Raw genomic sequence first — 22,102 nt, forward strand, 5'->3', positions numbered from 1 at the left:
ACTGACACATTGTAACAAACCCTTCAGGACAGGGAAGATACGGAAGTGTTATCTCTTGTATGGCTGCACTCCTCTACAATCATGGCTGCCGGGACCATGCAGTCAGCTATGGGAGGTCACCGGATAGCCGGGCGGCACATGCCAGGATTATAATCCCTGCGCTATTCTCTCCCTCTGACATCACTGGATGCTGAATCACTGAGCCGCCTGTTGTCTGATGATAACGCGTCATCTCTGCTACCAGGACGTCCAGGTGATCGGCCAGCTCTGCCGAGAGTGACCGCCATCTACACTATTATATAGGAGTGATACCGCTATACACCTGCCTAATATAGTGCTGACCCCCTCATGTGCTGAATCTCCAAGGCCAGACCCCGAATCCCTGCGATGTGTCCCCTCAGACCCCATAGCCCTGCAATGTGTCCACCGGACCCCAAATCCCTGCGATGTGTCCCCCCCAGACCCCATATACCTGTGATGTGTCCCCAAGGTCCCAAATCCCTGCAGTGTGTCCCCCGGACCCCATATCCCTGTGGTGTCCCACTAGGGGGGTTACTGTTGTACACACCCTTCGCAAAAGTCTGTACTTTTTGTGGTCTTATTATGGTGAAAGTAGTATTAAGAGTTGGCCACTAGATGTCGCTGTATTGTGTATTAGTGTATGGAATCTGCACAGCAGAAGCATCGCAAAGGGTTATTGTGTTTATGTGTTACCGGAATCTGTAGACCAGTAAGATTTCTGCTTTCTTCTTTCAAGTCACCTCTCCTCTCTGTTTTTCTATTGCACTCTTTTCACTCACAGCGCACCCTACATGCTGTAGAGGAAGTTAGTCCCATGGATGGGGGAGGAGCAAGAGTCTTCTGTTCAGGGTGGTGTGAAGAAAGGACGCAAGTTAGGTTAGGTGTACAGCCAAGATACAGCTGGACCTTAAGGGCTTTGTCACGTGACGCCAGTGCCTGGTGGGCACACAGGTGTGATGGCACGTCTGCTTTTAGAAGATAAGGCCGGTTGTACCCTTTTCCCCTGTGGTCGGTGTCCTGTTGGTTGCTGCAGGGTCCCTTGGGATTATGTCACAGGTGGTCAGAGCGGTGTAATGACCCTCCCGAATAGTGGTAGGATCCGCCACCCACAGATAGGGAGATGTCCCAAGGTTGCGGTGTATTGCTGTGCAGGTGGTAGCGAATAATCACAGACTCGGGTAATAACGTTGACTTGGTTACTACTGGTAAAGGTGCAGCAGGGAATACAACGGAGCTTCAGATACACTTGATACAGTTCCAATAAATACACGAACATAGAACCACCAGATCTGTGAGATAAGTGCTGAGTAGGATGTAGTAGAGTTGATAGAGTTGTACTGAGGTAGCGAAGAAGAGAGGAGGGTGCCGTGAGACTCAACCCAAGTAGTAATGTGCTCTGCCTGGAGGTTGGAGTGCTTAGAAGAATACTCGAAGAAGAAGAAACAACCTGTGCCTGCGTTTTGACCTTTCCTATATTCTTCACACCACCTGATGCCCACTAGCTTTGGCTGAACTGTACTAATGGGTGACACAGGCCCCAGACCCTGTTACCTGGGATGTGCAGAATGGTTAGGATTTCCTAAGACACCTGCGCTGTGAGATGGAGTTCATCGACCTTTTTAGTAACTTTGCTCTATCCGGATCAGCTCTAGCTCTTTGGCTTTTCTGTGGAGACTGTCCTGCACTGTACTGACCCTTATTCCTCGGCGTGGGTTGAAGTTATCTGTAGGCTAGTCCTCTCCTGAAGAGCTTAGCAGCGCATCATACAGCGTGTTTGATGCTACAAGAAAGAGAGTTGTTAGAGCTGTCTGTTCTGCGTCCTACCCATGCGGGGCACTGACTAGAACCAACTTGTAGAGGGAACCTGGCAGAGGGCCAGAACTCAGGTAGAACCACTGAGAAGAGCTATCTGAGCTGTGTCCTTTCTCCTCCAAAGCTCAGCTTAGACTCCCCCTCACCCTAGGGACTAACTTCCTAAGCAGCGTGTGTGCTGCGCTGTGGTTGGGTGGAAAGAGTGCAATGGAGAAACAGGATAGAAAAGAGAGAATAGGAAAGAAGAAAGGTCATCTTTAGTAATACAACAGCTATAGTGAGATCACAGACAAGTATAGACTTTCACGAGGGGTGTGAAGAAGAGCAACACCCACAGTGGGACACCACATCTACACATCACTATTAGCTGTTGTCAGATTCTTACACTTGGTCATTTGTCCTGTTAACATCAACTGCGAGAACTGACCGGTCTTAGGCCATGTTGCCATGGTGTAAAACGTCGGCCGTTCTGCAGTACCGGCCTGATGATCTTCATTTCTGGTGAATTCAGAAGGGGGCGCAATTCACCACTGCACACATTGGAGCAAGCAGCCGGAGCCGCACTCTCCATTGTGTGAACTGGCATGTCTGTGCGGCCACTGTTCAATGAATAGCGGTCGCAGAAAACTGATATGTTAGATTTTCATGAGGCCGGATGGAATCCCGGCCGATGCGTATACTATGGGACACATGTATCATCCTGCGAACGGATAATTTTGGCGGAAAGTGCCGATTTACCATCCGTTCCGCCCAAATATACGCTGAAAACCTACTCCAGTCCTCAGCTGGCGTAGGTTTTCGGTGGTGCGCATCGGCGCGCACGGGATTTGTGTAGAGGCAGTCCGCCTCTACATAAATCTTTGTAGTGCCGGAGCTGGGGGGGCATTTTTAAGTCCGGCGTAAAAAACGCCGGACTTAATAAATGCCCCCCTATGTGTGTAGTATATTAGAAGAGCAGTGGTACAGTACATTAGAGAGGACAGTGGTACAGTACATTAGAGGGGACAGTGGTACAGTACATTAGAGGGGACAGTGGTACAGTACATTAGAGAGGACAGTGGTAAAGTACATTAGAGGGGACAGTGGCACAGTACATTAGTACATTAGAGGACAGTGGTACAGTACATTAGAGGTGACAGTGGTACAGTACATTAGAGGGGACAGTGGTACAGTACATTAGATGGGACAGTTGTACAGTACATTAGAGAGGACAGTGGTACAGTACATTAGAGGTGACAGTGGTACAGTACATTAGAGGGGACAGTGGTACAGTACATTAGAGAGGACAGTGGTACAGTACATTAGAGAGGACAGTGGTATAGTACATTAGAGAGCAGTGGTACAGTACATTAGAGGGGAGCAGTGGTACAGTACATTAGAGGACAGTGGTACAGTACATTAGAGAGGACAGTGGTACAGTACATTAGAGGGGACAGTGGTACAGTACATTAGAGGACAGTGGTACAGTTCATTAGGGTGGACAGTGGTACAGTACATTAGGGTGGACAGTGGTACAGTACATTAGAGGGGACAGTGGTACAGTACATTAGAGGACAGTGGTACAGTACGTAGGAGAGGACAGTAGCACAGTACATTAGAGGGCAGTGGTACAGTACATTAGAATTCAGTGGTACATTACATTAGAGAGGACAGTGGTACAGTACATTAGAATTCAGTGGTACAGTACATTAGAGGGGACAGTGGCACAGTACATTAGTGGGGAGCAGTGGTACAGTACATTAGAGAGAACAGTGGTACAGTACATTAGAGGGGACAGCGGCACAGTACATTAGAGGACAGGGGTACAGTACATTAGAGAGGATATTGGTACAGTACATTAGAGAGGACAGTGGTAGAGTACATTAAAGTGGACAGTGGTACAGTACATTAGAGTGGACAGTGGTACAGTACATTAAAGGGGACAGTGGTACAGTACATTAGAGGACAGTGGTACAGTACATTAGAGAGGACAGTGACACAGTACATTAGAGAGGACAGTGGTAAAGTACATTAGAGGGGAGAGTGGTACAGTACATTAGAGGGGACAGTGGTACAGTACATTAGAGGGGACAGTGGCAAAGTACATTACAGAGGAGACTGGTACAGTACATTAGAGAGGACAGTGGTACAGTACATTAGAGAGGAGACTGGTACAGTACATTAGAGTGGACAGTGGTACAGTACATTAGAAAGGACAGTGGCACAATACATAGGAGAGGACAGTGGCACAGAACATTATAGGGCAGTGGTGCAGTACATTAGAATTCAGTGGTACAGTACATTAGAGAGTCCAAAGGTACAGTACATTAGAGGGGACAGTGGTACAGTACATTAGAGGGGACAGTGGTACAGTACATTAGAGGGGACAGTGGTACAGTACATTAGAGGGGACAGTGGCACAGTACATTAGTACATTAGAGTGGACAGTGGTACAGTACATTAGAGAGGACAGTGGTACAGTACATTAGAGTGAATAGTGGTACAGTACATTAGAGGGGACAGTGGTACAGTACATTAGAGGGGACAGTGGTACAGTACATTAGAGAGGACAGTGGTACAGTACATTAGAGGGGACAGTGGTACAGTACATTAGAGGGGAAAGTGGCACAGTACATTAGAGAGTATAGTGGTACAGTACATTAGAGGGGACAGTAGTACAGTACATTAGAGGGGACAGAGGTACAGTATATTAGAGGGGACAGTGGTACAGTACATTAGAGAGCAGTGGTACAGTACATTAGAAGGCAGTGTTACAGTACATTAGAGAGGACAGTGGTACAGTACATTAGAGGGGACAGTGGTACAGTACATTAGAGAGGACAGTGGTACAGTACATTGGAGGACAATGGTACAATACATTAGAGAGGACAGTGGTGCAGTACATTAGAGAGGACAGTGGTAAAGTACATTAAAGTGGATAGTGGTACAGTACATTAGAGGGGACACTGGTAAAGTACATTAGTGAGGACATTGGTACAGTTTATTAAAGGACGGTGGTACAGTACATTAGTGAGGACAGTGGTACAGTACATTAGAGAGGACAGTGGTACAGTACATTAGAGGGGACAGTGGTAGAGTACATTAGAGAGGAGACTAGAGGGGGGCTGTCTCTGGAAGAAAGTGGCCTTTTTTTGTAGCGCTGGACAATCCCTTTAATCCCCCTCCAAAATAAAAAATGGAAAAGTGATCAAAAAGTCATTAGTGTCCATAATGTAGCGATAAAATAACAAGTCCCCCCCCCCGTCCCCCCCACCCCCCCAGTTTTGCCACATAACTGTAATGTTTTATATCCGCCTAAAAACCAATAACTAATAAAAAATAAAGATGGGATGAATGAACCATCAGAAGTCCAACCTGTTCCCTCACATGTCATGCTGGCTATTAGAGGGGGTCTCCAGGATAAGAAGAAACACAGCGCCCCCCTGTCCTCAGGCAGTGTATGGTATTACAAGTCCCCAATAGGTGGCACTGTAGCTATACAAATCCCCCCACAGATATTTAATATGTCCCCCTTGGATGACCCCAGTAGTCACATGGGGTCAGATTGGGGGAGTGAGGGGGCTGCGCTGCTGGGGATAGGTTACCTGCACTGACACATTGTAACAAACCCTTCAGGACAGGGAAGATACGGAAGTGTTATCTCTTGCATGGCTGCACTTCTCTACAATCATGGCTGCCGGGACCATGCAGTCAGCTATGGGAGGTCACCGGATAGCCGGGCGGCACATGCCAGGATTATAATCCCTGCGCTATTCTCTCCCTCTGACATCACTGGATGCTGAATCACTGAGCCGCCTGTTGTCTGATGATAACGCGTCATCTCTGCTACCAGGACGTCCAGGTGATCGGCCAGCTCTGCCGAGAGTGACCGCCATCTACACTATTATATAGGAGTGATACCGCTATACACCTGCCTAATATAGTGCTGACCCCCTCATGTGCTGAATCTCCAAGGCCAGACCCCGAATCCCTGCGATGTGTCCCCTCAGACCCCATAGCCCTGCAATGTGTCCACCGGACCCCGAATCCCTGCGATGTGTCCCCTCAGACCCCATAGCCCTGCAATGTGTCCACCGGACCCCAAATCCCTGCGATGTGTCCCCCCCAGACCCCATATACCTGTGATGTGTCCCCAAGGTCCCAAATCCCTGCAGTGTGTCCCCCGGACCCCATATCCCTGTGGTGTCCCACTAGGGGGGTTACTGTTGTACACACCCTTCGCAAAAGTCTGTACTTTTTGTGGTCTTATTATGGTGAAAGTAGTATTAAGAGTTGGCCACTAGATGTCGCTGTATTGTGTATTAGTGTATGGAATCTGCACAGCAGAAGCATCGCAAAGGGTTATTGTGTTTATGTGTTACCGGAATCTGTAGACCAGTAAGATTTCTGCTTTCTTCTTTCAAGTCACCTCTCCTCTCTGTTTTTCTATTGCACTCTTTTCACTCACAGCGCACCCTACATGCTGTAGAGGAAGTTAGTCCCATGGATGGGGGAGGAGCAAGAGTCTTCTGTTCAGGGTGGTGTGAAGAAAGGACGCAAGTTAGGTTAGGTGTACAGCCAAGATACAGCTGGACCTTAAGGGCTTTGTCACGTGACGCCAGTGCCTGGTGGGCACACAGGTGTGATGGCACGTCTGCTTTTAGAAGATAAGGCCGGTTGTACCCTTTTCCCCTGTGGTCGGTGTCCTGTTGGTTGCTGCAGGGTCCCTTGGGATTATGTCACAGGTGGTCAGAGCGGTGTAATGACCCTCCCGAATAGTGGTAGGATCCGCCACCCACAGATAGGGAGATGTCCCAAGGTTGCGGTGTATTGCTGTGCAGGTGGTAGCGAATAATCACAGACTCGGGTAATAACGTTGACTTGGTTACTACTGGTAAAGGTGCAGCAGGGAATACAACGGAGCTTCAGATACACTTGATACAGTTCCAATAAATACACGAACATAGAACCACCAGATCTGTGAGATAAGTGCTGAGTAGGATGTAGTAGAGTTGATAGAGTTGTACTGAGGTAGCGAAGAAGAGAGGAGGGTGCCGTGAGACTCAACCCAAGTAGTAATGTGCTCTGCCTGGAGGTTGGAGTGCTTAGAAGAATACTCGAAGAAGAAGAAACAACCTGTGCCTGCGTTTTGACCTTTCCTATATTCTTCACACCACCTGATGCCCACTAGCTTTGGCTGAACTGTACTAATGGGTGACACAGGCCCCAGACCCTGTTACCTGGGATGTGCAGAATGGTTAGGATTTCCTAAGACACCTGCGCTGTGAGATGGAGTTCATCGACCTTTTTAGTAACTTTGCTCTATCCGGATCAGCTCTAGCTCTTTGGCTTTTCTGTGGAGACTGTCCTGCACTGTACTGACCCTTATTCCTCGGCGTGGGTTGAAGTTATCTGTAGGCTAGTCCTCTCCTGAAGAGCTTAGCAGCGCATCATACAGCGTGTTTGATGCTACAAGAAAGAGAGTTGTTAGAGCTGTCTGTTCTGCGTCCTACCCATGCGGGGCACTGACTAGAACCAACTTGTAGAGGGAACCTGGCAGAGGGCCAGAACTCAGGTAGAACCACTGAGAAGAGCTATCTGAGCTGTGTCCTTTCTCCTCCAAAGCTCAGCTTAGACTCCCCCTCACCCTAGGGACTAACTTCCTAAGCAGCGTGTGTGCTGCGCTGTGGTTGGGTGGAAAGAGTGCAATGGAGAAACAGGATAGAAAAGAGAGAATAGGAAAGAAGAAAGGTCATCTTTAGTAATACAACAGCTATAGTGAGATCACAGACAAGTATAGACTTTCACGAGGGGTGTGAAGAAGAGCAACACCCACAGTGGGACACCACATCTACACATCACTATTAGCTGTTGTCAGATTCTTACACTTGGTCATTTGTCCTGTTAACATCAACTGCGAGAACTGACCGGTCTTAGGCCATGTTGCCATGGTGTAAAACGTCGGCCGTTCTGCAGTACCGGCCTGATGATCTTCATTTCTGGTGAATTCAGAAGGGGGCGCAATTCACCACTGCACACATTGGAGCAAGCAGCCGGAGCCGCACTCTCCATTGTGTGAACTGGCATGTCTGTGCGGCCACTGTTCAATGAATAGCGGTCGCAGAAAACTGATATGTTAGATTTTCATGAGGCCGGATGGAATCCCGGCCGATGCGTATACTATGGGACACATGTATCATCCTGCGAACGGATAATTTTTGGCGGAAAGTGCCGATTTACCATCCGTTCCGCCCAAATATACGCTGAAAACCTACTCCAGTCCTCAGCTGGCGTAGGTTTTCGGTGGTGCGCATCGGCGCGCACGGGATTTGTGTAGAGGCAGTCCGCCTCTACATAAATCTTTGTAGTGCCGGAGCTGGGGGGGCATTTTTAAGTCCGGCGTAAAAAACGCCGGACTTAATAAATGCCCCCCTATGTGTGTAGTATATTAGAAGAGCAGTGGTACAGTACATTAGAGAGGACAGTGGTACAGTACATTAGAGGGGACAGTGGTACAGTACATTAGAGGGGACAGTGGTACAGTACATTAGAGAGGACAGTGGTAAAGTACATTAGAGGGGACAGTGGCACAGTACATTAGTACATTAGAGGACAGTGGTACAGTACATTAGAGGTGACAGTGGTACAGTACATTAGAGGGGACAGTGGTACAGTACATTAGATGGGACAGTTGTACAGTACATTAGAGAGGACAGTGGTACAGTACATTAGAGGTGACAGTGGTACAGTACATTAGAGGGGACAATGGTACAGTATATTAAAGGGGACAGTGGTACAGTACATTAGAGAGGACAGTGGTACAGTACATTAGAGAGGACAGTGGTATAGTACATTAGAGAGCAGTGGTACAGTACATTAGAGGGGAGCAGTGGTACAGTACATTAGAGGACAGTGGTACAGTACATTAGAGAGGACAGTGGTACAGTACATTAGAGGGGACAGTGGTACAGTACATTAGAGGACAGTGGTACAGTTCATTAGGGTGGACAGTGGTACAGTACATTAGGGTGGACAGTGGTACAGTACATTAGAGGGGACAGTGGTACAGTACATTAGAGGACAGTGGTACAGTACGTAGGAGAGGACAGTAGCACAGTACATTAGAGGGCAGTGGTACAGTACATTAGAATTCAGTGGTACATTACATTAGAGAGGACAGTGGTACAGTACATTAGAATTCAGTGGTACAGTACATTAGAGGGGACAGTGGCACAGTACATTAGTGGGGAGCAGTGGTACAGTACATTAGAGAGAACAGTGGTACAGTACATTAGAGGGGACAGCGGCACAGTACATTAGAGGACAGGGGTACAGTACATTAGAGAGGATATTGGTACAGTACATTAGAGAGGACAGTGGTAGAGTACATTAAAGTGGACAGTGGTACAGTACATTAGAGTGGACAGTGGTACAGTACATTAAAGGGGACAGTGGTACAGTACATTAGAGGACAGTGGTACAGTACATTAGAGAGGACAGTGACACAGTACATTAGAGAGGACAGTGGTAAAGTACATTAGAGGGGAGAGTGGTACAGTACATTAGAGAGGAGAGTGGTACAGTACATTAGAGGGGACAGTGGTACAGTACATTAGAGGGGACAGTGGCAAAGTACATTACAGAGGAGACTGGTACAGTACATTAGAGAGGACAGTGGTACAGTACATTAGAGAGGAGACTGGTACAGTACATTAGAGTGGACAGTGGTACAGTACATTAGAAAGGACAGTGGCACAATACATAGGAGAGGACAGTGGCACAGAACATTATAGGGCAGTGGTGCAGTACATTAGAATTCAGTGGTACAGTACATTAGAGAGTCCAAAGGTACAGTACATTAGAGGGGACAGTGGTACAGTACATTAGAGGGGACAGTGGTACAGTACATTAGAGGGGACAGTGGTACAGTACATTAGAGGGGACAGTGGCACAGTACATTAGTACATTAGAGTGGACAGTGGTACAGTACATTAGAGAGGACAGTGGTACAGTACATTAGAGTGAATAGTGGTACAGTACATTAGAGGGGACAGTGGTACAGTACATTAGAGGGGACAGTGGTACAGTACATTAGAGAGGACAGTGGTACAGTACATTAGAGGGGACAGTGGTACAGTACATTAGAGGGGAAAGTGGCACAGTACATTAGAGAGTATAGTGGTACAGTACATTAGAGGGGACAGTAGTACAGTACATTAGAGGGGACAGAGGTACAGTATATTAGAGGGGACAGTGGTACAGTACATTAGAGAGCAGTGGTACAGTACATTAGAAGGCAGTGTTACAGTACATTAGAGAGGACAGTGGTACAGTACATTAGAGGGGACAGTGGTACAGTACATTAGAGAGGACAGTGGTACAGTACATTGGAGGACAATGGTACAATACATTAGAGAGGACAGTGGTGCAGTACATTAGAGAGGACAGTGGTAAAGTACATTAAAGTGGATAGTGGTACAGTACATTAGAGGGGACACTGGTAAAGTACATTAGTGAGGACATTGGTACAGTTTATTAAAGGACGGTGGTACAGTACATTAGTGAGGACAGTGGTACAGTACATTAGAGAGGACAGTGGTACAGTACATTAGAGGGGACAGTGGTAGAGTACATTAGAGAGGACAGTGGTACAGTACATTAGAGGGGACAGTGGTAGAGTACATTAGAGGGGACAGTGGTACAGTACATTAGTACATTAGAGTGGACAGTGGTACAGTACATTAGAGAGGACAGTGGTACAGTACATTAGAGTGAATAGTGGTACAGTACATTAGAGGGGACAGTGGTACAGTACATTAGAGGGGACAGTGGTACAGTACATTAGAGAGGACAGTGGTACAGTACATTAGAGGGGAAAGTGGCACAGTACATTAGAGAGGACAGTAGTACAGTACATTAGAGAGGACAGTGGTACAGTACATTAGAGAGGACAGTGGTACAGTACATTAGAGGGGACAGTGGTACAGTACATTAGAGGGGAAAGTGGCACAGTATATTAGAGAGTACAATGGTACAGTACATTAGAGGGGACAGTGGTACAGTACATTAGAGAGCAGTGGTACAGTACATTAGAAGGCAGTGTTACAGTACATTAGAGAGGACAGTGGTACAGTACATTAGAGAGCAGTGGTACAGTACATTAGAAGGCAGTGTTACAGTACATTAGAGAGGACAGTGGTACAGTACATTAGAGAGGACAGTGGTACAGTACATTGGAGGACAGTGGTACAGTACATTAGAGAGGACAGTGGTGCAGTACATTAGAGAGGACAGTGGTAAAGTACATTAAAGTGGATAGTGGTACAGTACATTAGAGGGGACAGTGGTAAAGTACATTAAATTGGACAGTGGTACAGTACATTAGAGGGGACACTGGTAAAGTACATTAGTGAGGACATTGGTACAGTTTATTAAAGGACGGTGGTACAGTACATTAGTGAGGACAGTGGTACAGTACAGTAGAGTGGACAGTGGTACAGTATATTAGAGGACAGTGGTACAGTACATTAGAGAGGACAGTGACACAGTACATTAGAGAGGACAGTGGCACAGTACATTAGAGAGGACAGTGGTAGAGTACATTAGAGAGGACAGTGGTACAGTACATTAGAGGGGACAGTGGTACAGTACATTAGAGGGGACAGTGGCACAGTACATTAGAGAGGACAGTGGTACAGTACATTAGAGAGGACAGTGGTACAGTACATTAGAGGGGAAAGTGGGACAGTATATTAGAGAAGACAGTGGTACAGTACATTACAGGGCAGTGGTGCAGTACATTAGAGAGGACAGTGGTACAGTACATAAGAGAGGACAGTGGTACAGTACATTAGAGAGCAGTGGTACAGTACATTAGAAGGCAGTGGTACAGTACATTAGAGAGGACAGTGTTACAGTACATTAGAGAGGACAGTGGTACAGTACATTAGAGGGGACAGTGGTACAGTACATTAGAGAGGATATTGGTACAGTACTTTAAAGTGGACAGTGGTACAGTACATTAGAGGACAGTGGCACAGTACATTAGAGGGGACAGTGGTACAGTACATTAGAGTGGACAGTGGTACAGTACATTAGAGGGGACAGTGGTAGAGTATATTAGAGGACAGTGGCACAGTACATTAGAGAGGACAGTGACACAGTACATTAGAGAGGACAGTGGCACAGTACATTAGAGAGGACAGTGGTGGAGTAAATTAGAGAGGACAGTTGTAAAGTACATTAGAGGGGACAGTGGTACAGTACATTAGAGGGGACAGTGGTACAGTACATTAGAGAGGAGACTGGTACAGTACATTAGAGGGGACAGTGGTACAGTACGTTAGTGAGGAGAGTGGCAAAGTACATTAGAGAAGACATTGGTACAGTTTATTAAAGGACGGTGGTACAGTACATTAGAGGGGACAGTGGTACAGTACATTAGAGAGGACAGTGGTACAGTACATTAGAGAGGAGACTGGTACAGTACATTAGAGAGGACAGTGGTACAGTACATTAGAGGGGACAGTGGTACAGTACATTAGAGAGGACAGTGGTACAGTACATTAGAGAGGAGACTGGTACAGTACATTAGAGAGGACAGTGGTACAGTACATTAGAGGGGACAGTGGCACAGTACATTAGAGAGGACAGTGACACAGTACATTAGAGAGGACAGTGACACAGTACATTAGAGAGGGCAGTGGCACAGTACATAGGAGAGGACAGTGGCACAGTACATTATAGGGCAGTGGTACTGTACATTAGAATTCAGTGGTACAGTACATTAGAGAGGACAGTGGTACTGTACATTAAAGGGGACAGTGGTAGAGTACATTAGAGGGGACAGTGGTACAGTACATTAGAGGGGACAGTGGTACAGTACATTAGAGAGGACAGTGGTACAGTACATTAGAGAGCAGTGGTACAGTACATTAGAATTCAGTGGAACAGTACATTAGAGAGGACAGTGTTACAGTACATTAGAGGGGACAGTGGCACAGTACATTAGTACATTAGAGGACAGTGGTACAGTACATTAAAGGACAGTAGTACAGTACATTAGAGAGGACAGTGGTACAGTACATTAGAGAGGACAGTGGTACAGTACATTAGAGGGGACAGTGGTACAGTACATTAGAGTGGGCAGTGGTACAGTACATTAGAGGGGACAGTGGTACAGTACATTAGATGGGACAGTTGTACAGTACATTAGAGAGGACAGTGGTACAGTAGATTAGATGGGACAGTGGTGCAGTACAATAAAGGACAGTGGTACAGGAATTTTATCTAAAGTCATCCTGTGTTATACGGTCTTCAGAGTTGCAGTACCTAATTATTACTATTCATTTTAAAGTGTCCTTGATTCCAGAGCGCTATATAAGTGATAGGGGTAACAATTAGGAATATTACAAGATCAAGAACTGCATGATCCTGTCATGTCGAGGCATTGCAGTATATCTAAGCTTTCATGTGTGATACTGTTTGCTCACTCATTGTATCTAATGCTATTATTGAGATACTGTCTGCTAAACAACTGAATCCAATCTTATTGTATGTTGTATAATACTACCTGCTCCACCTAAGCATTGCTCTACTATTTGCCGTCTGCATAATTTTACCTGTTAATTTGGAAACCACATTCCTCTATTATTTGGACCCAACATTGTTCTCATATTTTGGCACAGCAGCCATTGCTTGAATCCCTCTAAGAACCAGGTCACATGAGCATAGATCAGAAAAGCTGAGAGAGTCCATCAAGTTCAACCTGAGCAACCTAAGTGCCGCCAGCTGAGCACCTCTCTGCTGATCCTGTATTGGCGCCTGTCACTCAGCTTAGATACAACTTGCTGGGGTGCGCCATATTCATAGACATCTTTTGGGGTCTATCATGAGATCATTGCTGAGTCTTATACACGTAGGCTGAGAATTGGATTATTTTTACCATCTTATGCCACTTGCTGAGCTATAATAATGTTATTACAGACCAGCCAAGTCATTGCACTTGTTCCTTTAAGTTCCTGTGTGACTTCACTCTCCTTTTTAGACAGCAGCGTCACCCATACGTCGCCGCGTCCCCCTCTATAAATGAGACCCCTGCGCCGTCACTGGTGGACAGAAATAGAGCCTCCTCATAGCTGACAGATCCTAAAGCTGTAATAAGGTGGTTGCTGAGAGCGGGACGCCAGTGGGGGTCAGCTGTCGCCTCTAGTGCCGGGATCCAAGACGTTACACTACAGTCTGCTCCACCTGCTTCAATTCTAACAGGGAACTTACAATTGTATTGGCCAGCTTTCACAATGAACGTGGTGCCCTGTGCCCGCTGCGGCTATGGCGTCTACCCAGCGGAAAAGATTAACTGTATAGATCAGGTGAGTGTACCATATTATATCTAATCCTCAGTATCTAAGCCTCTCGTCTTCTGTGTTTTGGCTACATTGTGTGACCCCTGATTTATACCATCAGCTGAGCCATGTATCTAATCACATCATGTGTGATACTGTCTGCTCATCTGTTGTATCTCAGCCTATGGTGGTCAATACTTTCTTCTGAGTAACTGTATCTAAAGTTCACGTGTTATACCATCTGCTGAGTTGCTGTACCTAATCCTGTCATTATGAGGCGCTGTATCCAAGTTTTTATGTGTGATACGGTTTGTCAAGTCACTGTATCTAATCTAATTACACTGGAACAGTGCATTGATCTATTACTTTGACACTACAATGATCTATTATTTGAATACTACTTTGTTCTACCATTGGACACTACAATGCTCCATTATATGGGCACTACAGTGCTCTACTATTGGACTCTATACTGATCTATTATTCGGACACTACATTGTTCTACCATTGGACACTCTATTGCTGTATTATATAGAAACTACACTGTTGTATTATCTAGGCACTACAGCACTCTACTATTGGATACTATATTCCTCTATTATTTGGACACTACATTACTCTATTGTGTGGACACTTCATTGTTCTATTATTTGGACACTACATTGTTCTATTATTTTGACACTACAATGCACTATTATTTGGACACTACATTGCGCTATTATTTGGACACTATATTCATCTATTATTTGGACACTACATTGCGCTATTATTTGGACACTACAATGCGCTATTATTTGGACACTATATTCATCTATTATTTGGACACTACTTTGCGCTATTATTTGGACACTACTTTGCGCTATTATTTGAAAACTACTTTGCTTTATTATTTGGACACTACATTTTCCTATTATTTGGACACTATATTCATCTATTATTTGGACACTACATTGCTCTGTTATTTGAAAACTACTTTGCTTTATTATTTGGACACTACATTTTCCTATTATTTGGACACTATATTCATCTTTTATTGGGACACTACATTGCTCTATTATTTAGACACTACATTGCTCTATTATTTGGACACTACATTGTTTTATTATTTGGATACTATATTGCTCTATTATTTGGACGCTGCATTATTCCAATATGTGGACACTACATTGATCTATTATTTGGACACTACATTCCTCTATTATTTTTTCACTACCTTGCTCTATTATTTGGACACTGCATTATTCTATTATTTGGACACTACATTCCTCTATTATTTGGACACTACATTCCTCTATTATTTGGACACTACATTGTTCTATTATTTGGACACTACATTGCTCTATTATTTGGAGGCTACATTGCTCTATTATTTGGATACTGCATTGTTCTACTATTTGGACACTACATTGCTCTATTATATGAAAACTACATTGCTTTAATATTTGGACACTACATTATTCTATTATTTAGACACTATATTCATCTATTTTTGGACACTACATTATTCTATTATTTAGACACTATATTCATCTATTATTTGGACACTACATTGTTCTATTATTTGGACACTACATTGCTCTATTATTTGGACGCTACATTGCTCTATTATTTGGACACTACATTGCTCTATTATTTGGACACTACATTGCTCTATTATTTAGACACTACATTGATCTATTATTTGGACGCTACATCGTTTTATTATTTGTATACTATATTGCTCTATTATTTGGACGCTGCATTATTCTAATATGTGGACACTACATTGATCAAATAATAGATCAATGTAGTGTCCAAATAATAGAGGAATGTAGTGTCTAAATAATAGATCAATGTAGTGTCCACATATTAGAATAATGCAGCATCCAAATAATAGAGCAATATTGTATACAAATAATAAAACGATGTACCGTCCAAATAATAGATCAATGTAGTGTCCAAATAATAGCGCATTGTAGTGTCCAAATAATAGAGCAATGTAGTGTCCAAATAATAGAACAATGTAGCGTCCAAATAATAGAGCAATGTAGTGTCCAAATAATAGAACAATGTAGTGTCCAAATAATAGATGAATATAGTGTCTAAATAATAGAATAATGTAGTGTCCAAATATTAAAGCAATGTAGTTTTCATATAATAGGGCAATGTAGTGTCCAAATAATAAAACAATGTAGTGTCCAAATAGTAGAACAATGCAGTATCCAAATAATAGAGCAATGTAGCCTCCAAATAATAGAGCAATGTAGTGTCCAAATAATAGAACAATGTAGTGTCCAAATAGTAGAACAGTGTAGTGTCCAAATAATAGAGGAATGTAGTGTCTAAATAATATAAACTATGTAGTGTCCATATAATATTGTAATGTAGTGTCTAAATAATATAAACTATGTAGTTTCCATATAATAAAACGAATGTAGTGTCTATATAATATAGTAGTGTACTATCCAAATAAAAGATCAATGCAGTTTTTATGTAATAGAGCAATGTAGTCTATGTTTTATACAGCAATGTAGTGTCCGAATAGTAGCACAATGTAGTGTCCAAATAAAAGAACAATTTCATGTCCTAATAGCAGAACAATGTAATGTCCAAATAATACAGTTATGTGTAGTGTTCAAATAATACAGTTATGTGTAGTGTCCAAATAATAGAGCAATGTAGTGTCCAAATAATAGAGCAATGTAGTGTCCAAATAATAAAGCAATGTAGTGTCCAAATAATAGAGCAATGTAGTGTCCAAATAATAGAACAAAGTAGTTTCCAAATAATAGAACAATGCAGTATCCAAATAATAGAGCAATGTAGTCACCAAATAATAGAGCAATGTAGTGTCCAAATGATAAAGGAATGTAGCATCCAAATAGTAGAACAATGCAGTGTCCAAATAATAGAGGAATGTAGTGTCCAAATAATAGAATACTGTAGTGTCCAAATAATAGAGCAATGTAGTGACCAAATAATAGAGCAAAGTAGTGACCAAATAATAGAGCAATGTAGTGACCAAATAATAGAACAATGTAGTGACCAAATAATAGAACAATGTAGTGACCAAATAATAGAGGAATGTAGTGTCCAAATAATAGATCAATGTAATGTCCAAATGATAGAGAAATGTAGTGTCTAAATAATAGGACACTACATTGATCTATTATTTGGACACTACATTCCTCTATTATTTGGACTCTACATTTTTCTATTATTTGGTCACTACATTGCTCTATTATTTGGACACTACATTCCTCTATTATTTGGACACTGCATTGTTCTACTATTTGGACGCTACATTCCTCTATCATTTAGGCACTACATTGTTCTATTATTTGGAGTCTACATTGCTCTATTATTTGGATACTGCATTGTTCTACTATTTGGACACTCCATTGTTCTATTATTTGGACACTACATTGCTCTATTATTTGGACACTACATTGCTTTATTATTTGGACACTGCATTATGCTATTATTTGGACACTACATTGCTCTATTATTTGGACACTACATTGCGCTATTAGTTGAACACTACACATAACTGTATTATTTGGACATTACATTGTTCTACTATTAAGACATGATATTGTTCTTTTATTTGGACACTACATTGTGCTACTATTTGGACACTACATTGCTGTATAAAACATAGACTACATTGCTCTAGTACATAAAAACTGCATTGATCTTTTATTTGGATAGTACACTACTATATTATATAGACACTACATTCGTTATATTATATGGAAACTACATAGTTTATATTATTTGGACACTACATTACTATATTATATGGATACTACATAGTTTATATGATATGGATACTACATAGTTTATTTTATATGGACACTACTTTACTTTAGTATATAGATACTACATTTCTTAGTTGATGCTCTACTATAGGGACACTACATAGTTAATATTATACGGATATTACATTCTTTATATTATACTGTCACTACATAGTTTATATTATATGGATTTTACATTCTTTATATTATACTGTCACTACATAGTTTATATTATATGGACACTATATAGTTTATTTTATATGGTCACTACTTTACTCTAGTATACAGATACATTTCTGTATTATTTGGTGCTCTACTATTAGGATACTACATTGCTTTATTAGCAATGCTTTGATCTATAATTTGGGCACTAGTATTAAGCTCTCTTATTTGAGCCCTGTTTGTAGGGGCTGAGAAGTATCAGTGTCTGCATCACATCATGGCTATAGAATACCAACATCAACTCTGTCACCCACCTCTCAGTTGCTCTGTTGTCAACACTCTGAACACATTGGCCAGCTGCTCTCTGTGTGTGGCGAGCTGCGCTTACTGATGATGTCACTTGAATGGGGGATTTAACCCTTACTTTCCCTGGCATTCACTGCCTCATTGTCTTTGTTTCCTGAGGTCCTGATCTAGGCTTTCCTGTCTTCTGCTGTCCTGGTATTAAAGGGGCTGTCCAAGATGAGAAAAAATGTCTGCTTTCTTCCTCTAACACTACACTTGTCTATGGGTCCTATCCAGTATGGAGCATGCTGGTATAACCTGGGTATCTCCTGTATATAATTATATATGTACAGCTGGTATATCCTGGGTATCTCCTGTATATAATTATATAGGTACAGCTGGTATAACCTGGGTATCTCCTGTACATAATGATATATATACAGCTGGTATAACCTGGGTATCTCTTGTATATAATTATATATGTACAGCTGGTATATCCTGGGGATCTCTTGTATATAATTATATATGTACAGCTGATATAACCTGGGTATCTCCTGTATATAAATATATATGTACAGCCGGTATAACCTGGGGATCTCCTGTAAATAATTATATATATACAGCTGGTATAACCTGGGTATCTCCTGTATATGATTATATATGTACAGCTGGTATAACCTGGGTATATACTGTATATAATTATATGTGTACAGCTGGTATAACCTGGGTATCTCCTGTATATAATTATATATGTACAGCTGGTATAACCTGGGTATCTCCTGTATATGATTATATATGTACAGCTGGTATAACCTGGGGATCTCCTGTATATAATTATATATGTACAGCTGGTATAACCTGGGTATCTCCTGTATATAATTATATATGTACAGCTGGTATAACCTGGGTATCTCCTGTAAATAATTATATATATACAGCTGGTATAACCTGGGGATCTCCTGTATATGATTATATATGTACAGCTGGTATAACCTGGGTATCTCCTGTATATAATTATATATGTACAGCTGGTATAACCTGGGTATCTCCTGTATATAATTATATATGTACAGCTGGTATAACCTGGGTATCTCCTGTAAATAATTATATATATACAGCTGGTATAACCTGGGTATCTCCTGTATATGATTATATATGTACAGCTGGTATAACCTGGGTATCTCCTGTATATAATTATATATGTACAGCTGGTATAACCTGGGTATCTCCTGTATATAATTATATATGTACAGCTGGTATAACCTGGGTATCTCCTGTAAATAATTATATATATACAGCTGGTATAACCTGGGTATCTCCTGTATATGATTATATATGTACAGCTGGTATAACCTGGGGATCTCCTGTATATAATAACATATGTACAGCTGGTATAACCTGGGGACCTCCTGTATATAATTATATATGTACAGCTGGTATAACCTGGGGATCTCCTGTATATAATTATATGTGTACAGCTGGTATAACCTGGGGATCTCCTGTATATAATTATATATGTACAGCTGGTATAACCTGGGGATCTCCTGTATATAATTATATATGTACAGCTGGTATAACCTGGGTATCTCCTGTAAATAATTATATATATACAGCTGGTATAACCTGGGTATCTCCTGTATATGATTATATATGTACAGCTGGTATAACCTGGGGATCTCCTGTATATAATTATATATGTACAGCTGGTATAACCTGGGTATCTCCTGTATATAATTATATATGTACAGCTGGTATAACCTGGGTATCTCCTGTATATAATAACATATGTACAGCTGGTATAACCTGGGGACCTCCTGTATATAATTATATATGTACAGCTGGTATAACCTGGGGATCTCCTGTATATAATTATATATGTACAGCTGGTATAACCTGGGTATCTCCTGTAAATAATTATATATATACAGCTGGTATAACCTGGGTATCTCCTGTATATGATTAGATATGTACAGCTGGTATATCCTGGGTATATACTGTATATAATTACATATGTACAGCTGGTATAACCTGGGGATCTCCTGTATATAATTATATATGTACAGCTGGTATAACCTGGGGATCTCCTGTATATAATTATATATGTGCAGCCGGTATAACCTGGGTATATACTGTATATAATTATATATGTACAGCTGGTATAACCTGGGTATCTCCTGTATATAATTATATATGTACAGCTGGTATAACCTGGGTATCTCCTGTATATAATTATATGTACAGCTGGTATAACCTGGGGATCTCCTGTATATAATTATATACGTACAGCTGGTATAACCTGGGGATCTCCTGTATATAATTATATATGTACAGCTGGTATAACCTGGGTATCTCCTGTATATAATAACATATGTACAGCTGGTATAACCTGGGGACCTCCTGTATATAATTATATATGTACAGCTGGTATAACCTGGGGATCTCCTGTATATAATTATATATGTACAGCTGATATAACCTGGGGATCTCATGTATATATTAACATATGTACAGCTGGTATAACCTGGGTATCTCTTGTATATAATTATTTATGTACAGCTGGTATAACCTGGGAATCTCCTGTATATAATTATATATGTACAGCTGATATAACCTGGGTATATACTGTATATAACTATATATGTACAGCTGGTATAACCTGGGTATCTCCTGTATATGATTATATAGGTACAGCTGGTATAACATGGGGATCTCCTGTATATAATTCTATATGTACAGCTGGAAAATTAAGTGGACGGACTGTGGTGAAGTTGCTATAATACGTCTTATAGCAAATATTTATTTACACACAAATATATACATATATACATTTAACACAGACATGTAGTAATCCAACTACACAGTAATTAAACAAGGGTAAGAAATAGATTATCTCTCTAATATCCCTTCTTCCAAAGGAAAAGGAAAACGGAAGAAGGGATATTAGAGAGATAATCTATACATATATATATATAAACCTGCCATTTCTCACTTACACTATCTATATATCTTTCTCTATGACAAAAGTCGCCAGTGACAGGACTGAACTAAAGTGCCCGAGAACAGGGTCAGTCCCTCCTGGTGGAATTGGGGACGCCTAAAACCAGGGGGTCCCACCTTAGCAATAGGCAGGGCAAAGACAGGGAAGACACATTTCTTACCCTTGTTTAATTACTGTGTAGTTGGATTACTACATGTCTGTGTAAATGTATATATGTATATATTTGTGTGTAAATAAATATTTGCTATAAGACGTATTATAGCAACTTCACCACAGTCCGTCCACTTGATTTTCCTTTAGTTTAGAATACTAGGACTGTGGGAACATTAAACCCACTAGTTACCTATTGGTTCCTTGACCCAATAGTAAACCTATATGTACAGCTGGTATAACATGGGTATCTCCTGTATATAATTATATATGTACAGCTGGTATAACCTGGGGATCTCCTATATAGTATATAGGTACAGCTGGTATAACCTGGGGATCTCCTGTATATAGTTATATATGTACAGCTGGTATAACCTGGGGATCTCCTGTATATAATTATATATGTACAGCTGGTATAACCTGGGGATCTCCTATATAGTATATAGGTACAGCTGGTATAACCTGGGGATCTCCTGTATATAGTTATATATGTACAGCTGGTATAACCTGGGGATCTCCTGTATATAATTATATATGTACAGCTGGTATAACCTGGGTAATTCCTGTATATA

General features: G+C 41.9%; 1 protein-coding gene across 3 annotated transcripts in view; it reads left to right on the forward strand.

Annotated features, from left to right (window-relative positions):
• NRAP (nebulin related anchoring protein) overlaps positions 1-22,102 on the forward strand; it is a 132,788-nt gene that overhangs the window by 57,906 nt on the left and 52,780 nt on the right. For 2 of the 3 annotated variants that reach the window (XM_069979764.1, XM_069979765.1), the window contains exon 1: positions 13,942-14,183. The exons of the other annotated variant lie outside the window; for it this stretch is intronic. In XM_069979764.1, coding sequence (XP_069835865.1) covers positions 14,112-14,183 — 72 coding nt within the window. In that variant the 5' untranslated portion in view covers positions 13,942-14,111. Of the gene's footprint in view, positions 1-13,941; positions 14,184-22,102 lie in introns of those variants that run through there. 3 annotated transcript variants of the gene reach the window in all.

This window comes from Dendropsophus ebraccatus, chromosome 8 (genome assembly GCF_027789765.1).
Source record: "Dendropsophus ebraccatus isolate aDenEbr1 chromosome 8, aDenEbr1.pat, whole genome shotgun sequence".
Lineage (NCBI taxonomy): Eukaryota > Metazoa > Chordata > Amphibia > Anura > Hylidae > Dendropsophus > Dendropsophus ebraccatus.